This window comes from Tachysurus fulvidraco, chromosome 21, assembly GCF_022655615.1.
Source record: "Tachysurus fulvidraco isolate hzauxx_2018 chromosome 21, HZAU_PFXX_2.0, whole genome shotgun sequence".
Classification (NCBI taxonomy): Eukaryota; Metazoa; Chordata; class Actinopteri; order Siluriformes; family Bagridae; genus Tachysurus; species Tachysurus fulvidraco.
The window spans coordinates 12,996,731-13,021,216 of record NC_062538.1 but is presented as its reverse complement, the minus strand read 5'-3'; the positions used below and the strand labels follow the sequence as shown (position 1 = coordinate 13,021,216).

The 24,486-nt window shown below is 38.3% G+C and overlaps 1 protein-coding gene across 1 annotated transcript in view; it reads right to left on the bottom strand.

Annotated features, from left to right (window-relative positions):
* chm (CHM Rab escort protein) overlaps window positions 1-24,486 on the bottom strand; it is a 57,827-nt gene that overhangs the window by 6,792 nt on the left and 26,549 nt on the right. The window contains exons 8-11 of the mRNA XM_027139935.2: window positions 19,236-19,458; window positions 13,362-13,439; window positions 9,927-10,031; window positions 8,716-8,779 (exon numbers count right to left, since the gene is read on the bottom strand). Of these exons, the coding sequence (XP_026995736.2) occupies window positions 8,716-8,779; window positions 9,927-10,031; window positions 13,362-13,439; window positions 19,236-19,458 (470 nt within the window). The remainder of the gene's footprint in view (window positions 1-8,715; window positions 8,780-9,926; window positions 10,032-13,361; window positions 13,440-19,235; window positions 19,459-24,486) is intronic.

Here is a 24,486-nt window from a genome sequence, read left to right as displayed (position 1 = left end):
TGGTTGCTGCTACAGTTTAGTCAACAGAAAATGATTGCTGTTGGATTTGATCACTGGGATCTTGGATCATTGGGATCGTGGATCATTGGAAAGGACTTCTCTGCATGCAGAACATGAAACACGGACGCACACCGAAGCAAACAATGACCACAGAAGAGGTATGTTAGCGGCTTTGCTAAGTATGGCTACAGCGTTGCTGATTATTGAATGTGAAGACGCCCGTGTTGCTGCGTGAAGTTTGTGTATCGCATTATGGATTGGATTGGCTTGTGATTGTGAAACAAGGTGCAAAGTTGCTACGTACTTGTTATCGCGCGGTGGTGCTGCGCCCATTCATGAAATTATTGGATTGATTAATGCGCTTTGAGTACGGTGCTGTTTGATGAATGTGGATCGTGTTGTGGGCGAAATGAATGTAGAGGAGCCTGAGAACGCTGTTGAGAGCAGCGAGAGAGCCTAAGCCTACTGCAAAGGCCTTGGCAGTCAAAATGGAGGGATTGCAAAAGGATCGCAAGGCTATGGTGAATAAAATGAAGAGCATGATTTTATCTATGAAAGACCTCATGAAATGTGATGACAATGCTCCACAAGTGCGTTCAATGTTGATATCTTTGAAATGTTTAAGGGATGATGTATCTGTGTTGCACAAAAAGATACTGGTGTTTCTCCCTCCCGATGAACTAAAACAAACGGAGTGGTTTGAATCAATATGTAAGCGCAATGATGGATTTGTGGAAGATGTGGAACAATGGATGAATGAAGTGGAAACTCCCAGGCAAAGTGCTCAAATTACAGAATCAAGTTCTACTCCAGGCCATCTTGGCTCATCACTCTCCATTTTACATTGTACAAAGCCAATGGATAATCCTCTTATACCTCCATCTTCAGTTGAACCAGTTTCATCATTTCACAATATGCAGGATCCAAGTGAATATCAGAACCTTAAAGCTGGCCGTGATGAAGTACAGTCTCAAATACAACCAACAGACAGTGTTTCTAATGTGAGCAGGAAAACGTCGTCTAGTAATACAACTCATGGATCTCAATGCAGTCGATCTTCTATCTTCTATATGGCAGCCTTGTTGGCACGTCAGAAAATGTTACAGCAAAAACATGCACTGCAGAAAGAAGAGGAGGATCTGAGGAAGAAAAAGGAACAAATGGAGCTTGACACTGCAATTGCTGTATCAATGGCCAAGATGAAAGTATATAACGACTCGAGATCGAAATCGAGTACATCTACTACGCCTCCTGATACCAATGTTTTAAAGAAGAGAAAGCCTGGAACTGAATCTTTTATTCCTAATGTGGAATCATTTTTACCTTTAAGTTCATGTGTATCGTCACAACATCCACCTGCATCATATTCACAGACTCATGTTACTCAAGAGGATTTAATGCATTTCCCAACTCGGTCAGTTCAACAATCGCAATATACTGTTCAATCTAATACAAGGCAGACACATTCTGCATTACGCAGCACCAGTCATGATAATGCACATGTACAAGGACCTAGAGTGCAGGGTGCACATGGATCAAGTTCACATGATGGTTTGGAAGGAGGAAGTGTTTTTAAGCTTATTGATAAGCAAAATGAAATCACTGCCCTATTAATTCAGCAACATAATTCGGCTTCCCTTCCACCAAGGGAGGTTTCATTTTTTGATGGTGATCCATTGCTTTACTACGATTTTATACGGACATTTGAAGAGGTAGTGGAAAGGAAAGCAGTTGGTGACGCAGATTGTTTACATTTTCTGGAGCAGTACACTAGAGGGCAACCTAAGGAGCTTGTTAGGAGCTGTCAGCACATGATTCCTTCTCAAGGGTACATAAGGGCCAAAGCTTTGCTTAAGGAGCATTTTGGCAATGAGGTAAGGATAGCCTCAGCTTACATGGAGAAGGCATTATTATGGAAAACAATAAAGTCTGAGGATGTTAAAGCTCTGCAGGATTATGGCTTGTTTCTCAGAAGTTGTTGTAATGTTATGCAGAATATTCATTACATGAAGGAGTTGAATCTTGTCACCAATATGCGAGTCAAACTTCCTTATAAGTTGAGAGAAAAATGGAGCATAGTGGTATATGATTTACAGGAGCGACGTAATCACACAGCTTGTTTTTCTGACACTGTGAATTTCATAGAAAGACAAGTGAAAATAGTTACAGATCCAGTATTTGGAAACATTCAAGATGTTCTGCCTAGTGGAGGTAGAAACCTGAATGTAAAGTCACCTCGTTCCAAATCTAGAAGCAGTTTTGCCACCACAGTCACTGCAACAGATGTAAATGAATGTAGTGGGAAGACTGTAAACAGAATCTGTCTTTTCTGTGAAGGGGAACACAAATTGGATTTCTGTAAAAGGCTTGCTGAGAAATCTCATGGAGAAAAGATGAATTTTCTGAAGAAGAATGGGATTTGTTTCGGTTGCTTATGTATAGGGCATGTCAGCCGTGATTGCAAGGAGAGAAGCATATGTAAGATATGTCATCTGAAGCACCCAAGTCTTCTTCATATTTCTTCATCAGAGAAAAGGAGCATACAGTACACCAGGAAAGAAGAATCAAAGCCAACATTGGGTAGTGTTTTGGTCTCACTTCAATCCAGTGCTCTTACTGGGGCTGGTAAAGACAAGTGTGCATTGTCTATTGTTCCTGTATGTGTAAAGTCGAAGAAGGGAAGTAAAGTGGTGATCACCTATGCATTCCTGGATCCTGGAAGTTCTGCAACTTTCTGCACAGAGTGTTTAATGTCAGAGCTCAATCTCTCTGCCAAGAAAATTAACATACTAATGAGAACCATGAATCAGGATAAATCCATCTTTTGTCATGTTCTTAAGGATTTGGAAGTGTCAGGATTGAATCAAGAGCATTACTGTACTTTGCCAGAAGTATACACTCAGAAGATCATGCCTGTAAGCAAAGCTAACATTGCCACACAAAATGATCTTGCTTGTTGGCCTCATTTAAATCACATCTGTTTGCCGTCAATTGATGCTGGTGTAGAGCTGTTGATTGGAGCTAATGTGCCAGAGGCATTGGAGCCATGGCAGATTATTCGTAGTCAAAATAATAGCCCATATGCTATAAAGACCATGTTTGGGTGGACAGTTAATGGACCAATGAACCTACTGGAGAAGCATGCTGTTGAGGAGTATCCTCATACGACTGTTAATAGGATCACAGTTATGAAGTTGGATGAGTTGTGGGAGCGACAGTTCAAGACCGACTTTCCTGAATGTGTTCAAGAGGAACAACAAGGATTGTCAAAGGAAGATCATAGATTTATGGACTTTGTTTCTCGATCAGCAAGACTGATGAATGAACATTATTACATTGGTCTTCCACTCAAAAATGAAACTGTTGTCATGCCAAGAAATAGAGCAATAGTGGAACAATGTGCTCTGAATCTTCAAAGAAAGCTGCGACGAAATGCATCCTTTCATTCTGATTACGTTAATTTCATGAAGAATGTCATCTCTAAAGGCCATGCTGAAAAGGTTCCCATAACGGAATTGGAACGACATGATGGACGCTTATGGCATATACCTCACCATGGGGTATATCATCCCAGAAGGCAAAAGATCAGAGTGGTGTTTGATTGTGGAGCATCATACCAAGGAACATCATTGAATGAACATCTTCTGCACGGTCCAGACTTAACAAGTCCTCTGGTGAGTGTTCTTGTGAATTTCAGAATGGAGTATGTTGCTATGATGGCTGACATGGAATCGATGCTTCATCAGGTCAAGGTGTATCCCAATGATTGTGATCTATTGAGATTTCTTTGGTGGTCAGGAGGAAACATTGATGGTGATCTGGAAGAATACAGAATGGTTGTGCATTTGTTTGGAGCGACATCGTCTCCAAGTTGCTCTAGTTATGCATTGAGAAGGTGTGCAGAGGATCATAAGGATGATGATGCCAAGACTGTAGACGTTGTCTTCAATAACTTTTATGTAGACGATTGTCTTGTATCTGTGCCTACAAATTCAGATGCTGTGCAGCTGTACCAAAGTCTCACTGATATATGTGCCAAAGGTGGATTTCGATTAACGAAATGGATAAGTAACAGCCGTGCTGTGTTGAACGCCATACCTGAGGAAGACCGAGACCAGAAAATAAAGAACTTGGATTTGGAACATGACACGCTACCTTTGGAAGGCGCATTAGGTGTTCAGTGGTGTGCTGAGTCGGATGTTTTCAAGTTTAAGGTGACGATCAAAGATAGACCTCTTACTAGAAGAGGAATTCTTTCTGTCATTAGTTCTATTTATGATCCTCTTGGTTTTCGGTCTCCAGTGATCTTGCGTGGCAAAATTATACTTCAAGATCTGTGTCGAGAAAAAATTGGATGGGACAGCACTATTCCAACAGTGTACATTCAGCAATGGACAAGTTGGTTGGACGAACTTTACGAATTGGATAAATTCCAGGTTCACAGGTGTTTTAAGCCTGAACTTTGGAGAAGTTACATTGGCCCAATTACGTCACTTCTCAGATCCCAGCAAGAAATTTATGGCACTGTATCTTACTTGTTGCTTCATAATGATCAGAGAATTGCCCATTCTACTCTGCTAATGAGTAAAGCAAGAGTGACACCTTTGAGAGTAATCACTATCCCTCGTCTAGAGCTCACTGCTGCTACGCTTGCGAGTCGTATGGACAAGTTGTGGAAAAGAGAGCTGAAGATAAATCTTCAGGATTCTGTATTCTGGACAGACAGCACCTCTGTTCTTAAATACATCCAAAATGAGACTTCTAGGTTCAAATGCTTTGTAGCCAACAGAGTTGCTGAAATTCAAAAGATTTCTGAAACTACACATTGGAGGTATGTGAATACTTTCAACAACCCAGCTGATTTGGTATCCAGAGGTTTAAAGGTGACTTCCTTCTTAAACAAGATATGTATTTCTGGTCCTTCATTTCTTCTTCAACCACAAGAGTCGTGGCCCATGGATCCTACTGATGTAGGTGCAATGTCTTCTAATGACCCAGAAGTAAAAACGAGTGTTCTGGTGAATACCGTACAAGTTCAGCAGGATTATGATTTTATTCCATACTTTAATCACTATTCTTCATGGATGCGATTGAAAAAGAGCATAGCTTGGATACTTCGATTCAGGAACATTTTAATTGATCTAAGCGAGGAAAGGAAAAGATTGATGACTGATTACTGTGACATGGACAAATTGCAACAAGAGACTCTTGACAAAGAGATGCAAAAGTTGAAATCCAATATGACCTTTAAGTTGTTGTCTCCAGAAGAACTGGAAAAGGCCGAATTGGAGATTATTCGTCTATGCCAAAAGAAGAGGTATTCTGATGAACTGTCCAGTCTACGGAAGGATGGACTGGTAAAACGAAGTAGCGAACTCTATAAACTTAACCCTGTGCTTCATTTGGATACTATTAGAGTTGGTGGACGTCTGGACAAGGCTATGATGCCTGAAGAAGTTAAACATCTAGTTATACTGGCTAAGGACCTGCATGTTACAGATTTGATCCTGCGGCAAATTCACAATGACATTGGACACTGTGGACGAAATTATATGATGGCTACTTTGCGACAGAGATATTGGGTCCCTGGTGCCAGCAGGAGGATTTTATCAAAGTGTGTAGTCTGTAAACGTCTTCATGGAACCACGGGTCATCAGCAGATGGCAGATTTGCCACAGGAGAGAGTTACACCTGACAAACCACCTTTCACCCATGTTGGAGTGGACTGCTTTGGTCCCTTTGAAGCTAAGCGAGGAAGGAGTATTATAAAACGTTATGGAGTAATTTTCACGTGTTTGACCATAAGAGCTGTTCATCGCGAAATATTATCTTCACTTGACACAGACTCTTTTATTCATGGATTAAGACGATTTATTGCACGTCGAGGACAAGTAGTCGAGATACGTTCAGACAATGGTACGAACTTTGTCGGTGCCCAACGTGAGTTGCAGGAAGCCAAAAACAACTGGAATCATAATCAAATCAATTCATTTTTGATTCAAAAAGGAATCAAGTGGAACTTCAATCCTCCGTCTGGTTCACATTTTGGAGGAATTTGGGAACGGCTTATAAGGTCCGTAAGGAAGATTCGAAATTCTATCCTTAGAAGACAAAGTTTGGATGAGGAGGGTTTACACACACTAATTTGTGAAATTGAATCAATCCTTAACAATCGTTCTATATCTAGAGCATCAATGGATGTTAATGATTTGGAAGCCCTTACTCCTAACCATCTTCTTTTGCTGAAGACTCAGCCATCTTCACCACCTGGACTGTTCGAGAAGGACGATTTGTATTCATGTCGAAGGTGGCGACAGGTCCAGTACATGGTGGATCTATTTTGGAAAAGGGATCGAGGAGTATCTACTTGAACTACATGAACGCCAGAAGTGGCTGGTGAAGAAACGCAATTTTCAAGTGGACGATATTGTGCTTGTAGTGGATGATACTGCTCCAAGAAGTTCATGGATTATGGGCAAAATTATTCATATCATACCAGATAAAAAGGGATTGATACGTCAAGTAAAAATCAAGACCAAGAGTACCTACCTGACCAGACCTATTACTAAAATTTGCCACCTTCTTGAAACTGAGAACTTTTAGTTGTCTAATGACATTTTAAAATTTACATAAATTGAGAACTCTCAAATGACATTCTAAAGGCTTAGTTGGATTGGTTCGCATGTTCTTTTCCATTACAGATATTGTTCAAACATTGAAGAACTGGACATTTACACCCTCACACGCACATTTGTGTATACATTGTGTCTGTAAGATGAGATTTAATGATTTCATGTGTACTTTTCGTTTGTTACGTCACTTGGTGTCCACAGGTGCATATAATCTGGGAGTTTGCGTGTGGATGCAGGTGGAAAGGGGGTGAGTAGCGGGGACACTCACTTTCTGTTGACCGTTTCGTTTCGTTTTGTACGTTTCATTTCTTTGGATATACATTTCCTTTGAACGTTTCTTGTTAATTTACAGTTACTTCTTTTTCTATTTTTTGGAGATTATTTCATCTTGCCATCATTCTGCTAAACATCACAATAAAGCACCTGAAAGCAACTGAAACGCGTCATCTTTAACTCCCTCTACTCAGCCTCTTAGCGGCTACTGGTTGCTGCTACACATATCAAGAGACCTTCAAAGCCGTACAACAGCTTAAAAATGGCAAAGCACCAGGATGCGACCTCTCAATTACTCCTGAAGCGCTCAAATATGGAAGCCCGGTGATAATTGAACTTCTCCATCAGATCTGCAACGATGTATCCAACCAAGAGACTGCACCAAGGCAACTAACAACTAACATCATAGTTCCTCTTGCCAAGAAAGGTGATCTTACTGTTATGACCAACTACAGAGGAATCAGTCTTATGTTGATGGCAACAAAAGTCTACAACAAAATTCTACTCAACCGAATAAGAGAGCCTATAGATAAGATCTTAAGACCCAATCAGGTGGGCTTTCGTCGAGGAAGAAGTTGCACCGATCAAGTACACATCATACGCAGACTGATAGTGCCAATGACAAAAACCTGCCTCTCTATATAACCTTCATAGATTTCAAGAAGGCATTTGACTCAATAGATAGAAGGAAAATGTTTGAGATCCTGCATCATTATGGAATCCCAATCAAGTTGGTCAACGCAATCAAGACCATATACAACAACTCTAAAAGCGGAGTCCTACAAGGAGACACTCTTGCACCCTTTCTCTTCATCATCGTCATTGATTATGTCCTGAAGAATACAGAACTTAATCATGCGAGATCCCATGGCATCAACAAAGGCGAAAACCAAGACAATGTCGACGAGAACTAGCAATAGCAATTTTTGACCTTGATTTTGCAGACGATCGCACACTACTGGAAGGTAACCTAGAAAGAGCTCAATCCCAACTTAATGAAACTGCCAAACAAGCAGAACAGGTCAGGCTCATGGTGAATGTGAAGAAAACAGAAGCATTCACTAACCAGGATAAGAGTAAAAACTTAAAGCTAGGTAGCCAAGGGATTGAGTGTGTTAACTTCAAGTACCTGGGGTCAATGGTCAAGATGAGCGAAACTGACATCAATACAAGAAAGGCCCTTGCATGGGCAGTTTTCTGGAAAATGAAGGATATATTTCGCTCAAAGAACGTTCCTATCCATCTCAAAACAAATATTTTCCAAGCAGAATGCTTACCAATACTTCTGTATGGCTGCGAAAGCTGGATTATAACAGAGAAGCTCAAACAAAGCCTCAACAGTTTTGCCACCAACTGCTACAGAGTACTGCTCAACATCAAGAGCTTGGACAAAGTCTCAAATGCAGTGATATACCATACGATCGGTATTGACCCGCTATACCTCCAGATACAAACGGAGGCAACTTAGATATGTCGGTCATTGTCTACGCAAACCAGAGTTCGAGCTGATCAACAAGTACGCTCTCTATCAACCATTGGAAAGACATGTGCGAAGAAAGCGTGGTAAACCAAAGCTTCTCTACCCACAGTACATAGGCAAATTGATCAACAGTGAGATACCACCAACAGTTGACGAAATGAGAACAGCAGCAAGAAACAGAACAGAATGGAAGAAGATTGTTGACGCCTGCAAACCACTAATATTTGCAAAAATATTAAAACCATTTCTTTTGGTTAGCGTTAAAGCATGGGGGGTATGATGGGGAGATGGAAAAAAATACAGACTAGATACATAATCCAAGATGAGTACCTGCTGATCAGATTCAGAAGGTAAAATCGACCGGTCTGTGATGACCACTGCTCTGGATATCTGCCTGTGAAAGACAACATTGTATGTCAAACTGCAATTAAGAAATTATATAATAAAAAAAATACATAAGGTTTAAATTCAGAAAGTCTTAATGTGTGAAATTGTATGTAAGAAATTAAGAAAATCTTGATAGACCATGAGGAAGAAAAATACACAGAGAGTGCAATATTACTTGAAGGTTGATTATACTGTATATAAGAAAAGAGAAGAGTTGTAGTTAATGTGACTGTTGTAACTCTCAATGGATCCTAAAGTGGCACCTAACTTATTCAGTGTTTAAACACTGAGTGACACACAGAACCCACAAAAACTCTACCAGAGAACACAGTCAGATACATGGAGTGCTGTCTGCCTAATTTACTCAAAAATCTTTTTACAAGAATCTTCTTTTGCTGCACAAGTAAAGTACGACTGAGGCTGCGAGAAGTGAACCCTATAGATATGCCACTTGACTGATGATGTAAATGCTGGTGTTAAAACATGTAGATGTGGTAGTTCAGTGTTTAAGATGTTGGACTTCTCATTGGAAAGTTGTCACTTCAAATCACAGGGGCACCAAACTGCCACTGGAGGCTACTGAGCAAGGCCCTTAACCCTCAACTGCTCAAAGTTATAAAAGAGATAAATGTGAGACGCCAAATGGCATAAATGTAAATGTAAAACATATTGTTCATACTGTGGGGTTCCAAGAGTTTAGAAAAACGACACTTGAAAGGACTTAAACAATGAGAGACATAAAATAAGTGATGTACATCTTTGTCTGGAGCAATGAAGTCAGGCAATGTAAAGAAAATGATGTGAATAAATCTGAGTCTTGAGCAAACTGTAAATGGGCAGCTGTCTTTTTGGAGAGTAGATTTGCAGTATCCTTTGAGAGATTTTTACTGAATGACCACTTCCTATCAGAAAGAGTGTTACTGTATTTCTTTTATTTATTATGATTATTGGAGGCTAAACCCTTCAAAAATGATTTGCAGCCTCTTGAGCCATCATATGCATTAAAAAAAAGCCAAATCAAAACCTTTACAAAATTTAGCTATACGAGTTGGACTTTCAGTTCCACTTAACAACTTTGGTATAGAAAATCATTAAACATATTAAAAACCTGAATGCGGAAAAAGGGAATAATTTGTTGATTTGTCTAATCTTACCTGTATGTTGTTTGTGCTCTCTGTTCATCTCGGATATAGCTGTCTTCAACCACAAAATGACTACAACTTATTCGCTGACCAAGAGTGTCAATCACAGCTTTACACCTACAAACAGCAAAAAACTTGTGAAAGATGGAAAAATGTTCTTGCTTAAGATGTGCAACTCTAAATATCTGCAGTTTTAGGGTCTTTTCAAACAGAAAAAAAATCCAAATTCCTTTTAAATGTCTGGTCTTGTTTGTCCTACTGAATGACACCAAGATTTGAATGTTTCACAACAAAACATACACTAAGTACGTATAATATGTAAAAGATAGTATAAAAAAGTACAAGGTCATTTTTAAATCTGTGGTGGTCTTAAATTTTGTTGATGCAAGCATATTATTACAAATCCAGGTCAAGTGTGTTGACCTTCCCTCTCCTCTGACAGACAGAAACAGGAAGAACAGTGAACGTAGGGGATTCTGTCAGCGTGTTATGTCAAGAGTTATAAATGTGCTTTATAGGGCTCATTATCCAAACTAATGGGCTAGGGGTGACATCCTTGAAATGGACTTTCACAAAACAATAAAGGGCAAGGTGAGCGACAAAAAGTGTGGCCATCATTGCAATCCTCCCTTCACACAGGACTGAATTCAGTACAGACCTGTTTAGGTAAATGAAGATTTATTTACAGAGGGGAATTGACAAAGAAGGCTGAAGGTTCATCAATTGCCAGGAGATATGGGACACAGCCCACAACTCGCACCAAAAAGAGAGCCCTTAGCAAGGCACAAACACCCTTTACTTTGGGACACTTTGCCTATAATAGTAAATGGTGCAGAGATAGCAAACCAGGATAGGTTATTAAACATTTCATGGCAAACTGTGCCAAGGTGGAAATGTCATTAGTCCTATTACACTTTGTACAAAGAACTGTTCAGAAACAGGCCAATTAGTGCTTTAATTGATCCCAATTACCTAACATAATACACTACAAGATAACTACATAGAACCATGCTGTCAGTGAAACATGGTTTAAAGTGACTAGTTGATCATCTAGGTAATCGGGAAACAGGAAATAAAATAAAATAAAATAAAAAAACTCAACAAACAGGTAAATGGGTAACAGAATATCAAAATACAACAAAATGTTTGATAATGCTGATTAGCAGGCCAAACAAAACCAACAGGGGTATGAGATCATGCGTCGACCACCATCCTAACTAACAAGTTTGGCGTCCATCTGACTTTCTTTGATGCCAACATGGCAGTTGGGCTCTGAGCTCCCATAATCCTCTGCTGCATTATTAATCTAGGTCTACCCTTTTCAGCTTTATGCCTGTAATAAGTCAAGATGTAAGGGGGTAATTTATGATACAGGGGAAATTAAAATCATTGTTCAGCCTTCCAGACACCTTGCCAGCTCTTCTTTTTTTTCTACTACCTCTTCACCTTCATGGAACTTATTTCCTCTCAGTGATGTATGGCACAAGCAGGATTGAGCTGACACCCAGACACCACAACTGCAGAGCAGCAATTCTATACAGTACAGTGCCCTGTCCGAATAGATATTATGGACCAAATTAATAGGCCTGATGGACACTTTGGTTCGGAAAACCCAGAACACTCATGGATGGCAATAACCAATGGGCCAGAGAACTTTGATCCCCATCCAGATCTTTGACGTGACTGTCAGTATATAATCTGACAGTATGTAAGTGAAATTCAGACATCACTGGGATTTAAGCATTTTTGAAGTGCATGACGCTATTTAAAAATGTCGTTAAGCAGAAACTGACCCTAAGCCTGGCTGTACCTGTGGATGGAATTAAGCCACTTCCTAGAAGAGTGAAGAGAGGAATTAATGTGTAAAGAAGGTTACTTGTGTCCATCATGACTATGCCAGACTGCATGCGGTGTCAATGTTCTGTATTGGCAGGAGCTCAGTGCCTATGATTCCTAAATTGTTTTCACCACTGCAATGCTTGTAGTTCTGTGTTGTGCAGTTGCTGTACCAGGATGATATTCACCCTGTGATTAAAAACTCTTCAGGACATTGCTTGCTATGCAGACTTCCTTCAGATGCCAAAAGAAAGAGAGGCATCAGTGGACCTTCTTAACAGTGTTATTTGAATAGAATTTTGTATTTCCACATGTTCCACTTATATTTCCACTTCTTGGTGAGGGTGAACTTCTCTACAGCATCTCTACCGAGTTGTGCCTTGCTCAGATTTAGGGTGAGATTATGAGGGGTAAAGAAAGAAAAAAAAATACAAAAATTGTATCTTTGCAGTTCAGTTGAGTTAAATGATGAGCAGTTGAGTTGAGTGGCTGCCAAAAAGCAGTGAAAGCAATGATTCCAGGAATAGTGTGGCTTTCATCATGCCGTGCATAAGCTATTGCCAAACAATAGACCAAAAATAAAAGCAAAATATAGATGTTAGCAATAGTAGAATATTAGCATATGAACTAGCACAAGAGTGTGTAAGGGAAGATTATTGTTAGAGAGTTCAAAGAAGCATATAAAGCATTTAACTCGTATTGAACTGAGGTGTCAATGATTGTGATAAGGGGCAAGCAAGATCATGTAATCTTTTAGAGTCTCTTGGCTCCAACACACTCACCATGTAGAAAAAAAAAACTACCCTTTTATATGGTCAGTTTATATAAATAAAGATGGAACTATATCAAATAAAACAAAAGGGCAGGTAGTCACTTAACAGCTTGAGAGTACTGTATGTTATGCTTTCCAGTAAAGGCTCAAATCAGTTATATCAGCAAAGACTCAGTCAATCAAACACATTCTTTCAGATTTCTCCACAGCTCCACTGTTATCTTTTGCATGGGGTCGTGTTGGACACTAGCTAGCGAACACTACCACACAGTGAACCAAACCCAAAGGATCACAAGGATGAAAGAAATTCAATATATCCAGAATGAAAGAGGGAGTAAAGGGCAGGTAAAAACATCCTAATCAAACTAGTTTATGACCATAATCTGAGTTTGAAACTCATTAAAGAAATTTCTGGTGAGGGCTGATGCACATTACAAGAACATTAATCAAAGGAGACTGGATACAAACTCTCATTTTTTAAGAGGCAGTAACAGAGGGTGTTTTTGTCTGCAGATGAAAATGAATTAGTGGAGGGAAGGCCACAAGGAAAAATCTGCATCACTCATTGCCGACTCAAGTGGCAGGGCTTGTGATTAGTCTTCTGAACAAAGATGCTTCAGGGCTGCACACAGCTTTCTACCTGAAAATTTATTAATTCTATATCTATAATTTTAACCCTTCCCGACCACCAATTCACTGTCCTGTATATTCTTGAAGTTGAAGTTCAATGTAGTATCAGAAGTGAAAAGCAATGGCATATTCATATGTTTTGTTTTCATATTCTTTATTTTGGTATTTATGTTAGAATCTATTCTCTATTCATTGTAGCAGGTACTTACTTGCCGGACTCCTTATCCACAACAAGGCAATGTACAGAATGGCGCAGACAATAAATGCCCCCAAAAACAGCACACATTCTGTAAAACAAGGCAGAGAAACATTCTTCAGACACAGATTTCAAAGTTAATATGTAAAAATCTGTAATTAAAGTGGATATTATGAGATTAAACATAGTCAGATTTCAGTAATAAAATGGTTATAGCAGGTAAATACGTAGCAGAACAAAAAACAATTACTGGATCTAACAGTGTCAGTGGATAGGACTCCACTTCCAAAAGGTCTAGTTCTTGTTAATAATTGCTATGCATAAAATACATTTACAATATAACAAAAAGGCTATTAAATAATTGACCTAGCTGTGACTTTGACCTGTCTGGATTTATTTAACTATCATCAGTGGACTTCGAGCTCCTGATCATAAACTTAAAGGTTTGTATCTGGATGACAAACAGGAAGAAAGTTATTGAAAATCTAACTGATATTTGACAAGGACATTTGGCCTTGACCCTGTTTGGACCAATTCCAAGAGTTCATCTGCAGGTTACAATAAAAAAAAAAAAATCATATAAATCCTAGAAACATGCAAGTACTCATTCTTGCAGGCCAGGGAGACAGATGGATAATCTGAAAACATAATGTCACCTACTTGCAGAGGCATAGAAATGTCACTATGTCACTGTGAGCACATTTCTACCTCAGAGGGCTGAGTATGTGTAAAAGGCATTGTACTGTACATGTTTCATAAGTTCCATTTCACAACCCAAAGGAGAGCATATGTAAAGACACTTTCCTATCCATATAATCAATGAACAAATCAAAAATTATGTGAAAATGCCCCTGTCCCAACAAATTATTCAAAAAGGTAGACAGAACACATATCAGCAATCATCTGGGTCTTGTTTAAGTATTTTACCGATAACCATAGAATTGGAGGACGGGAGGCTCATGGATGCTATTAAACCTAAATGACAGTTGTTTATGCTGATATTACTCTAATTAATGCCACACTGCCAGTCATGATGATGGTCCTAGGGATAACCAACTGGACTTTGCCAGATGTTAGGTTGTTGCCAGCACCCAACTCCTCCCCTTTCCCCGGTGTCCAAGAACTTACTCCGCAAAATCATTTGCCATCACAAGGGTAAATGATCAGTTAAGAGAATCCAGAACCATCACACAGGCACCTTTATAGCCTCTAAATGATATTTCAGTCTCTATCAAGGTGGTATCTGAGGATGTGATTTTTTTAATATGTGGGCAAAACAATGAGGGCCATTAATAGCTAGACACACTGACAGCACGCTCACAGATGATTTATGAGTTTGTGTATAATTTGATTATGCTATTAATTCCACTGATTACAGCTGCAGCAAGTGTGGAGAAGGTCACATAGAAAATAAATCTTTGACAGCTCCCCACATCTCTTCATCTACACCCCCCCCCTTCGCACATAACTCCACTAAACAATTGCCTCCAACTAGTTATTTATGCAATTAAAAGGTAATGTAACAGGCTGCACAAATAGGCTGCAGGCATTATGCTCAAACCCAAAATAAATTGAAAATGGCTTTGTAAGGATGGTGACTACCTTTTTAATCCATGGGAATTTGATGGGATGATATTAAAAACATAATAGCTTAGTATAGCCACTGGCTTTTAAACCATACAAATATTAGTGTGTAAACTAAAAAAAAAGCTAAAGAAACACTGTATATATTTGTTTTAACAAATTTAATTTATTGCAATTCTTGTAAATAATTACAAAATTAGGTAGTAGTAATGCAAATACTGCATTTGACCAGATTTGACCAAACAAAACTTTGATGAATAATGTCTAAATCAAGATGTTTTATCTTATGAGGGTCAACAGTAAATTATCCTGGCAGTCCAAGACACTAAAACAAAATAATTACTGGTCACCAATCAAGTTTCCTGCTAACATCAAAATGCCTGTAAGGTGAGGTACAGTGCAGTAAATTTTGGGTAATGGTAGCCTAATAATTCATACACAACAAAAAACTCTCACCAAACACCATCAACAAAGATCATAATCTTTGCTGATGCTGTAAAGACAGTCACTAACTTCAATTAGTATATTCCCTTTCCCATCAATCTGGGAAATGGCAAGAGTGCCAGAGGCTATTTAGAAACAAAAAAGGCACTGCTGTCAAAATTTGAAGGATAATGCACGCAACAATGACAAAACATTTCATCACTTTATTAGTGGTGGCTGTTCAGTGATCTGTGAATAACCTGAGAGAGGGAGCTTTATTGAGTTCATGCTGTTGTCTGTCCATCCATCATGTGCAAGGAGGTATCAGTGTGATGGATAACTCCGCCTTCTCTTCTGTGCCCCGCCGTTTTTCTGCCCAAACTGGACTGTTATCTGGGAGGAAATGCCTGGGAGGGTAGACTAAATTTAAGCTTTTTTGCAATGATTTTTGTAGGATTTATGCCTTTGCATAAATTTTTGAATTATAGTGCTAGAAATTGTTGATCTGTCTGATTTTAAGCATAATAATCCTGGGCCCATGTTTAGCACAGATGTTTATGCACAGTTAGACTATGACTAAAAGTATGTGGACACCTGACAATTATACCAATTTTTGAGTTTTCCCCAAATAGCCAATATGAACATACTTCGGTCTGTTTGTTAAAGAGTGTGGCTTTGTTAGAGGATATTATGACATTTACGGAGAAGAGATTTTTAGGGAAAAAAAATAAAAATCAGCAGATATACACTCCCACAAAAAAAAAAAAAAAAAAAGAAGTCATAATTGAGACCCATTTAAAAGAAAAAATATTGAAATAACTGAAAAGGAAAATAGTGCTTTTAATATAGTGTTTTGGTTACTGACACATATTAGAAAATCTCATCAAGTATGATTTGTCCCCATAGTATTAATTTCTGCCAATCTTCACAATTATAACTGGAATAAAAACAGGGTTAGGGTTAGGTTATAAAAACAGCATTTTAAGGGACCAAGCACCCACATTTTGTGAGTTGCACTTGTTGGTGGTGTTTGGTGAGATGCTACAATTTTGCTTAAGCAATCACAAGAAAGAAGAGCTCTTTAGGCAAATAGCTTGAATTAAAAGGGATTCATTTAGTTTGACTCATGATTTGTATGATTTGGAGGTCAGTAGTCTCAAATCTCTGTCTGTAGGAAGAAAGGTTCTGATGAACAAAATGTGCAGAAAGGTTGCATTGGCATCACACAACCCACTCAGACACTTCCAAAATTGATGAAATTACTAGAAGAATTTAGTTTCATTTCGGGTTATAAAATTAATATCAACAAAACCCAAATATTAAAATTCAACTATGAACCACCAGCTTCGATTAAGACCATGTACAATTGGAATTGGAATGCTGAGTCTATAAAATACTTGGGTGTTTTTTTACCTAGGGACTTCTCAAGACTATATGACATTAATGACGACCCATTAAATTTAAAGATAAAATCAGATATTCATAGATGGAATGTTATTCCCTTTCTGAGTTTAAGTTCCCGCATAGAATCGATAAGGATTTATCGATTAGGATACCTTTTTCAATGTCTACCAACCAAAATACCTTCTAAACAATTCTTAGAATGGGTCAGATTAATAGCAAGGTATTTGTGGCAAGGGAAAAGAGCCAGAATTAAATTTAAGACACTGCAATTAAGAAAAGAGAAGGGTGGAATGGGCCTTCCTTGCCTACAAGAATATTACCATGCAGCCCAACTAAGGCCCTTAGTCTGCCTATGTTCACCAACATATACTGCAACATGGAAAGACATAGAAGGCACGAAGTTAAACGGAACACCAATAACAGCTCTACTAAGTGATATCAAATTACTAGAAGAACATGCCATCCCAGATGATTCTAAAACAGGCAGCTATCTGAAGTCCTGGCAGGCAATAGTCAAAATGTGCAGATTAGGAGAAGCATCTAAAATTATGAGATGGTGTGCCTATGATTCAGACTTTGCTCCAAACAGAATTGATGGCAGATTTAAGACATGGATCTCAAAAGGTTTAACTACTTATTCATTTATTTACAAAGGGGCATTCCAGAGTTTTGAAAACATACAGAAAGATTATGGACTGGGAAAAGATGATTTTTTTTAGGTACAGTACCTGCAAGTAAGACAATACTTTAACAAAAATATTAAAGGGGTGTTAGGAACTAGAGAGTCAGGGTTCATGGAAGTATTTTTATCACTAACTAAACCCAGATCATGCAACAAGGTTATCTCCAAACTATATAATGCTATACAATTATCTAAACAAGAAAATACGGAATATATAAAGAAATGGGAAAGGGAAGTAAATGTGAAGATCACACAGGAGAGCTGGTGGAGAATATTTCAGTCACAATGGTTATCAACCGGGTCAAATACATGGCGTGAGTTTTGCTGGAAGAATATTGCACGATTTTTTATTACACCCATTCAGAAAAGATACCAAGGCAGCGGAGATGCCTGTTGGAGACATTGTGGATCTAACGGAGCCAATCACTTCCATATTTTTTGGGACTGCCAGACAATAAGACCTTATACCACAATAACACAAACAATGTATTCAATGTAAACATTCCATTTAAATGTGAAACTGTATATTTGGGTAATCTAGGGTTGGAAACATGGAACGTTAATGATAAAAAACTGCTTATGATATTATTGGCGGCCAGTAAGAAATCTGTTACGAGGAAATGGTTAAAAGTAGATCCACCCACTATTAATGAATGGATTGACATTATCTATGAGATTTATGTTATGGAAAAGATATCCTTTTCCCTCAAAGTTGAAAAGAAAAATTCTATAAGATTTGGACTAAATGGACTGAGTATGTAAAACCAATTAGACCTGATTTCATTTAACTGTATTTGTGCTCAATGTAGATCTGCCCTCTTTTTATACGATGTTTTACTTAATTGAGGTGGTGCGCACCCCGGTTCTGTTTTGCTTTGTTTTGGTTCTTAACTGGAATAATTTGTGGTCCATAAAAGAAAAGGTCAGGAAGGCAATATGATCAAAAATCTAAAATATCTAGACCCATCTCCATCTATGTACTTGTATGACTAGAATTGTAACTAATGTATGTGATGTGAATCTGCCTTTCTGAATAAAAAGATAATTTAAAAAAAAAAAGAAAAAAAAAGAAAGGTTGCATTGGTTCCACAGCTGCCCCTACTTCTTTGCCATGCAGTACTACTTTGAGGTTTCAAAATGACATTTGTTTGGTCTGATGATGTATTTCAAATCTGGTGTTGACTGTAAATAATAAAGTAGCATCAAAAGAATGTTTTTTTCACAAAATCCAAGATGGGTGACAGGACATGACTTTCAGCTGTTGGTATCAGTTCACTTCAGCATACTCCAGAAAATTATAATTCCACCAGGAATTACCACAAGGTGGAATGCTGATCACAAAACAATGGGTAATTTCAGTGTGTGGTCCTGAAGGTTTAAGGTTTGATGACGATGCGTAGATGCAGTCCTGTTTTATGCATTTGGCAGCAGTATACAGAAGAACAGTACTGAATATCAAAATTCCTTTAACAACTTTTTTCATAGGTCTTAACATGATGTGAGGATGAGTAGCAAAAATAGCACTTGAGATTTTCTGCAGTTGTAACTTTTGACCAGTAGGTGTCACAAAATCTGTGGCAAAGCCTCAGGAGATATCTATAAAGTTTTGTGCCACTGTTGTGTGGAGATACAGCCTTACAGAGGTTTGGGGTCAGATTTGTTTGCCCATTATTGGCAAACTGTTTTGTGAGGCTTACTCTGAAGATGTTGTGTGTCAAACATGGTGACAATTGGACAACATTTTCTAGGAGTAGAAGCATGAAAAGTATCTTAAAGCCAAAGAAGTTGCCTCACCTGCAAAAGCACTGAGGGATTTCACCTAAGCCGTAAAGTGGGAACAGGAAAGGTGTATTTCCATAGCGACCTAGGCAACGCAAGAAGTGCTGCGTAGCCTTCAGTCCAGTGTTGGTTGGAGCATCTTGGCTCACCATGGCAATGGAGTGCAAAATAAAATGCTGCAGATTCTCTGTCAGGTTCTTACATTTAAGAAACTCAGCAAATGGCATTTCTGTGAAATCTGAAAAAAAAAAAAGATAATTGTTATTCCTGATAGTTATAGTCATCTTTGAGTTCCAAGCAAGAATTTGAGCATCACAGCTTCTGCTTGTTGAAATACATATGAAATACGGAAACACAGTACATATTAATAACACAAAAAATATACCTATATATGTAATATAACTAAACAAATAAAAACGAAAGAAACATCTTTTATAAATTATATGAAAAATTAAAAAAAAAAAAAAATCTTGTATGCAAAAAGTAAGGACACCCTCACATTTATTTGTATTTTAAATGGACAACATAACTTACAGGTGTATCACATCAGTTGCAAAATATTAGAACAGTGTTACAGAGCAATGCCTTATTTAAACCTCAGATATTTAGTTTGGTTTGCTCCTAATTGCTGAAGTGAGAGGTATCACCGTGTTGAGATCCAAAGTGCTCTCTGAGACCTTCAGAAAGAAGATTGTTGATGCTTATGAGTCTGGTAAGGGATATAAATAGATCACAAAAGAATTTGTAATCGGTCATTCCACTGTCCAAAAATCATGTACAAGTGGAGAACATTTAAAACAACTGCCAAGCTGGCCAGGTCAGGACATCCAAGTAAATTCCAAGAGCAGACCACAAGACTCTTAAGAAGTCTCCAAAAACCCTAAAATATCATTACGGGACCTACAGCCAGCTCTTGCTACTGTTGATGTCAAAGTGCATGAATCTACAATCAGAAAGAGACTGCACAATGTTAATTATCATCGGAGGTGTGCAAGGAGAACACCTTTGCTGTCTAAGAAAAACATAAGGGCAAGAATGAAGTTTGCCATGACCACAGTGACAAAGGCCAATACTTCTGGAATGATGTGGTTTGGACTGATAAGTCTAAAATGTACTTATTTGGACACCATAACAGAGGGCATGTTTGACATAAACCAAATACAGCATTTCAGCAAAAGAACGTCATACCAACTGTGTAACATGGAGGTGGAAGTGTTATTGTTTGGATGCTTTGCTACAGCAGGACCTGGCCAGCAATTCATCATAGAATCCACTATGAATTCTACATTGTATCAGAAGGTGCTTGAGGAACACGTGAGACTATCTGTAAAAATAAATAAAAAATTGAAGCTGAAGTGGAACTGGACCTTGCAACATGATAAAAACATACCAGTAAATCCACCATGGATTTGCTCAAAAGTATAGATATATACTGTATCTCCTCTTCTTTAAATGCTTTACTGACATCTTCCCTCCCAATTAACCCATCTTTTTTCACAAAGAATCCGGTGGTCCAGTCCAGTATAAAAATCTGGTCGCAATTCAGGAATAATTACAAGTTTGTTTCAGCCTCAGCCACAATGCCTATAACAAAAAATCACTTATTTCCCCCTGGCCTGACTGATGCTGTCTATATACAGTGGGAAACTGTGGCATTAAAAGTTTTAGGGACCTGTATAAAGATCACCTTTTCTCAAGTTTTTCCACTCTATCCTCTGAAGTGAATCTCCCGGCTGCTCATTTGTTTCGCTACTTTCAGGTTCGGCACTGTGCTTCGTTTCTCTTCCCTTCCCATCCTTCACTTCCTAATACTCAACTTTGGGAAGAGCTGCTGTCTCTTAAGCCCAACAAGAAATCTATTATATCAATAATATATAAACAGTTAATGGATTTAGACACCTGTTCAACAGCTAAAATTCAGAGGTCTTGGGAACGGGCGCTAGGAATAACTTTTTCAGATCAGCGATGGGAAATGGCATTAGCATGTATTCGCTCCAGCACATCCTGTGCAAGGTTGCAACTAATTCAGTTTAAGGTATTATACAGGGTTCATTATTCAAGGTCTCGTTTATCTGAAATTTATCCACAGATAACCGACCAATGTGAGCGGTGTCACGGTACCCCATGTAACCTTGCTCACATGTTTTTCTCTTGCCCTAGACTTCACAACTTCTGGAGCCAGTATTCCATAATTCTCTCTAAAGTTCTGAGAATTCAGGTTCATATAGATCCCTTTTTAGCTGTATTTGGACTCCCGGTTAACTCTGTTAACTGACCCTGATCGGGCTGATATATTGACATTTACGTCACTTGTGGCTAGGCGGTGAATTTTACTTCTCTGGAAAGCCTCTAAAGCACCTTCAGTTTCTGTGTGGCTCCAGAATGTGATTTCATTGTTTAAACTGGAAAAGATAAAGTTTTCATCCATGGGTAACTATGAAAAATTTCACCAAAAATGGGGCTCTTTCATAGACTATTTTAAATCGCAACAGACGCTACCATGTGATTGATTCTGCCCCCTCCCCCCCTTATTTTTTTAAAATTAATTTTTGTTTATTTATTTGTTTATTTTTATTGAGTGTGTTTTCTGTCTCCTGTATATGCCTTTTCTTTTTGTTGTTTGTTTGTTTTTTCTTTCTTTACTTAATGTTTTATTGTGTTTTAAAATAACAAAAATTTAAGGGGAATACCTGTAAATTGTTTGTACATGACTGTTTGTGTTACTTCCTCAATAAAAAGATTGAAATAAAAAAAAAAAGTATAGATATATAGAAATATATAGAACTTAGATCCTATCTGGTGATTTGAAATGGACTGTGCATGCAAGAAACCCCTCAAACATCACATGGCAAAGGGTGTCCTAACTTTTTCCTCAGTCAAAATACTCATTTTTGTTGATTTCGTTTGTTTAATAAGTGAAAACAGAGTGTTTTATGTTGTTTACATGCAATTGAGTCATTCTACGAAACGGGTGCCATTTGGGCCGCAACATTTGATGAGATGCATAAGCCACAAAAATGTCCCAAAATGTGCTTACAAAGCTTAAAGTTATTCATTGAAGTGTTCTTGTTAACATGATATATAATAAAAACACTATTCTTAAAGAATAACATACTATTTTTAATAATTTTGCATTAGTACATAGCCATTTTCACATGTCCATGTTGACCAACATGACATTTGCATCTAAAATATCACCAAATTAGTTATGTATTTTTTTAAAAAAGATATTATTTTCAGAATTATATTTGTGTCCCTTTTCACATAAGATATATTTTATTCAAAATAAACCTTATTTTTTTGTAAATATTTTATGATTTGTGTGCGTCCTTCAATTTGATTTACCACCCCGTCACACTAACTTGTTTTATCAATAAATAATGTACTGTTGCAATAAATGACATCACAAAGCAGAAGTGACATCATTGGAGCCTTGTTGCCACCAAGTACAAAAACAGTCAAGTACTGACATTCCTCTACATTCTTTATTTGTTGATTTTTCATGTTAGGCAGCTTCCGTCAAGCTCAAACCAACCACCCCGTCACGCAAGATAGGGAGGGAAAACTAATTTTTATATATTTTTTAACATTATTAATGCAAATAAAATTATATTTAAGATAGAATGCATGTATGCATGGTGAGGAACTTGACCACATGGGAGACATGCGGCCATTTTGGTATGATATTTACCACCCCGTCACATACCACCCCGTCACATGTTTTATTGTGACGGGGTGGTAAGGAATGTGACGGGGTGGTTCTGCTTCCCATTTGAATGTGAAGATGTGTGAAATCAAGGATTCTGATATAGGTTAATATTTTGTATCTGTTAACCCTGTTTTGTTTATTCATTCACTCACTACAGTATGTCACACAATCACTCAATCACTATGTCACTCAATCACTCTCTTTTTCACTCACTCTCTCTTTCACTCACTATGTCACCCACTCACTCACTCACTCAACCACTCACCCACTCACTATCTGTGTTTAATGAAGAATGTTACATTTAATAACATTTGCAGATAGATCTGTCTCCATAATGGCTCCATTAAGTGCTGCTGAGAGACAACGGCGATGCCGTGCACATCGGGATGCTGATCCTGAGAGGAAGCAAAAATATCTAAAGAGTGAGCGTCAGAGATGGAGACGGGACGTAGAGCAAGGAAAAAAGAAGAAGATTAGTGATCTAAGTGAGAGAGGCAAGCGTCAGCTGCATAAAAAGTGGAGGAAGCAGACCAAGAAGATAAGAGAAAGCAAGACAAGGTCTAAAGGGTGGAACGAGGAACTTTTTTGAGGCAAGCCATGGCAAGGGGTCCCCTGACAGTGTTGGGGGAACCTTGAAAAGAACAGCAGACAAGACCAAGACCAACAGACCAATGGCCGCGACATACCCGATGCCCATGAGCTATATAAGGCCCTAACTGAAATATCTAGAACTGTTAAGTCATGTTGATTTTATGTATCATCTGAAGCTGTTGAGCAGGCACTGGAAAAGATGAAAGGCAAGAATCCACCAGTGCCATCCACAATGAAAACCTACCAAGTGGTCACATCCACTCCAGGAGAAATCCTTTAACGGGAAATAAGTTGCATGTGCTCCACGCAAAAGCAGCTGAGATGTCAATGCTTCACAACAAATCATTTTACTTTTAACATGACAGCCCAAAAGGTGCCAACAGAAGCAATTGCTTGGGAAAGTGGAGATCTCATTGGGAAGTGGTGCATGCTTAAATATGACAATGACCTTTCTCCTGGGATCATCATGGAGACAGATGAAACGCATGCCCTGGTAAAGTGTATGCACCGTGTAGGTGTCAACAGGTTCTTCTGGGCTCCAAAAGATGACTTGATGTGGTATCTCTTCGATGATGTGCTCGAAATCACTCAAGCACCATGGCCTGTGACATCCCACCACATGGAAATGGAAAAGGGATGTGGATGCGACTCTCCCAGTCACTGTAATGATGCTCTTTTTTTAGTTTTTCAGAGCATGACCAAAGTTTTCCGTTAAATTTCCAATGTTAATGTTTCCCCTCCCCCGTTTTATAAAGTTTATAATAAGCATACCATAGAGATACACACTTTGTCCATACGACCCTGTCACAGTGAACCACTCCGTGGCATCAGTTACCACCCCGTCACAGGGCCATTTTGTTAAAAATGTATTTAAAAGAAAATAAATTTTACATAAATTAATGTTGAATGATGTTCTTGTTGTGTGGACTAATCAAATAAATGTAACTTTATTTGAATTTTTTAAGT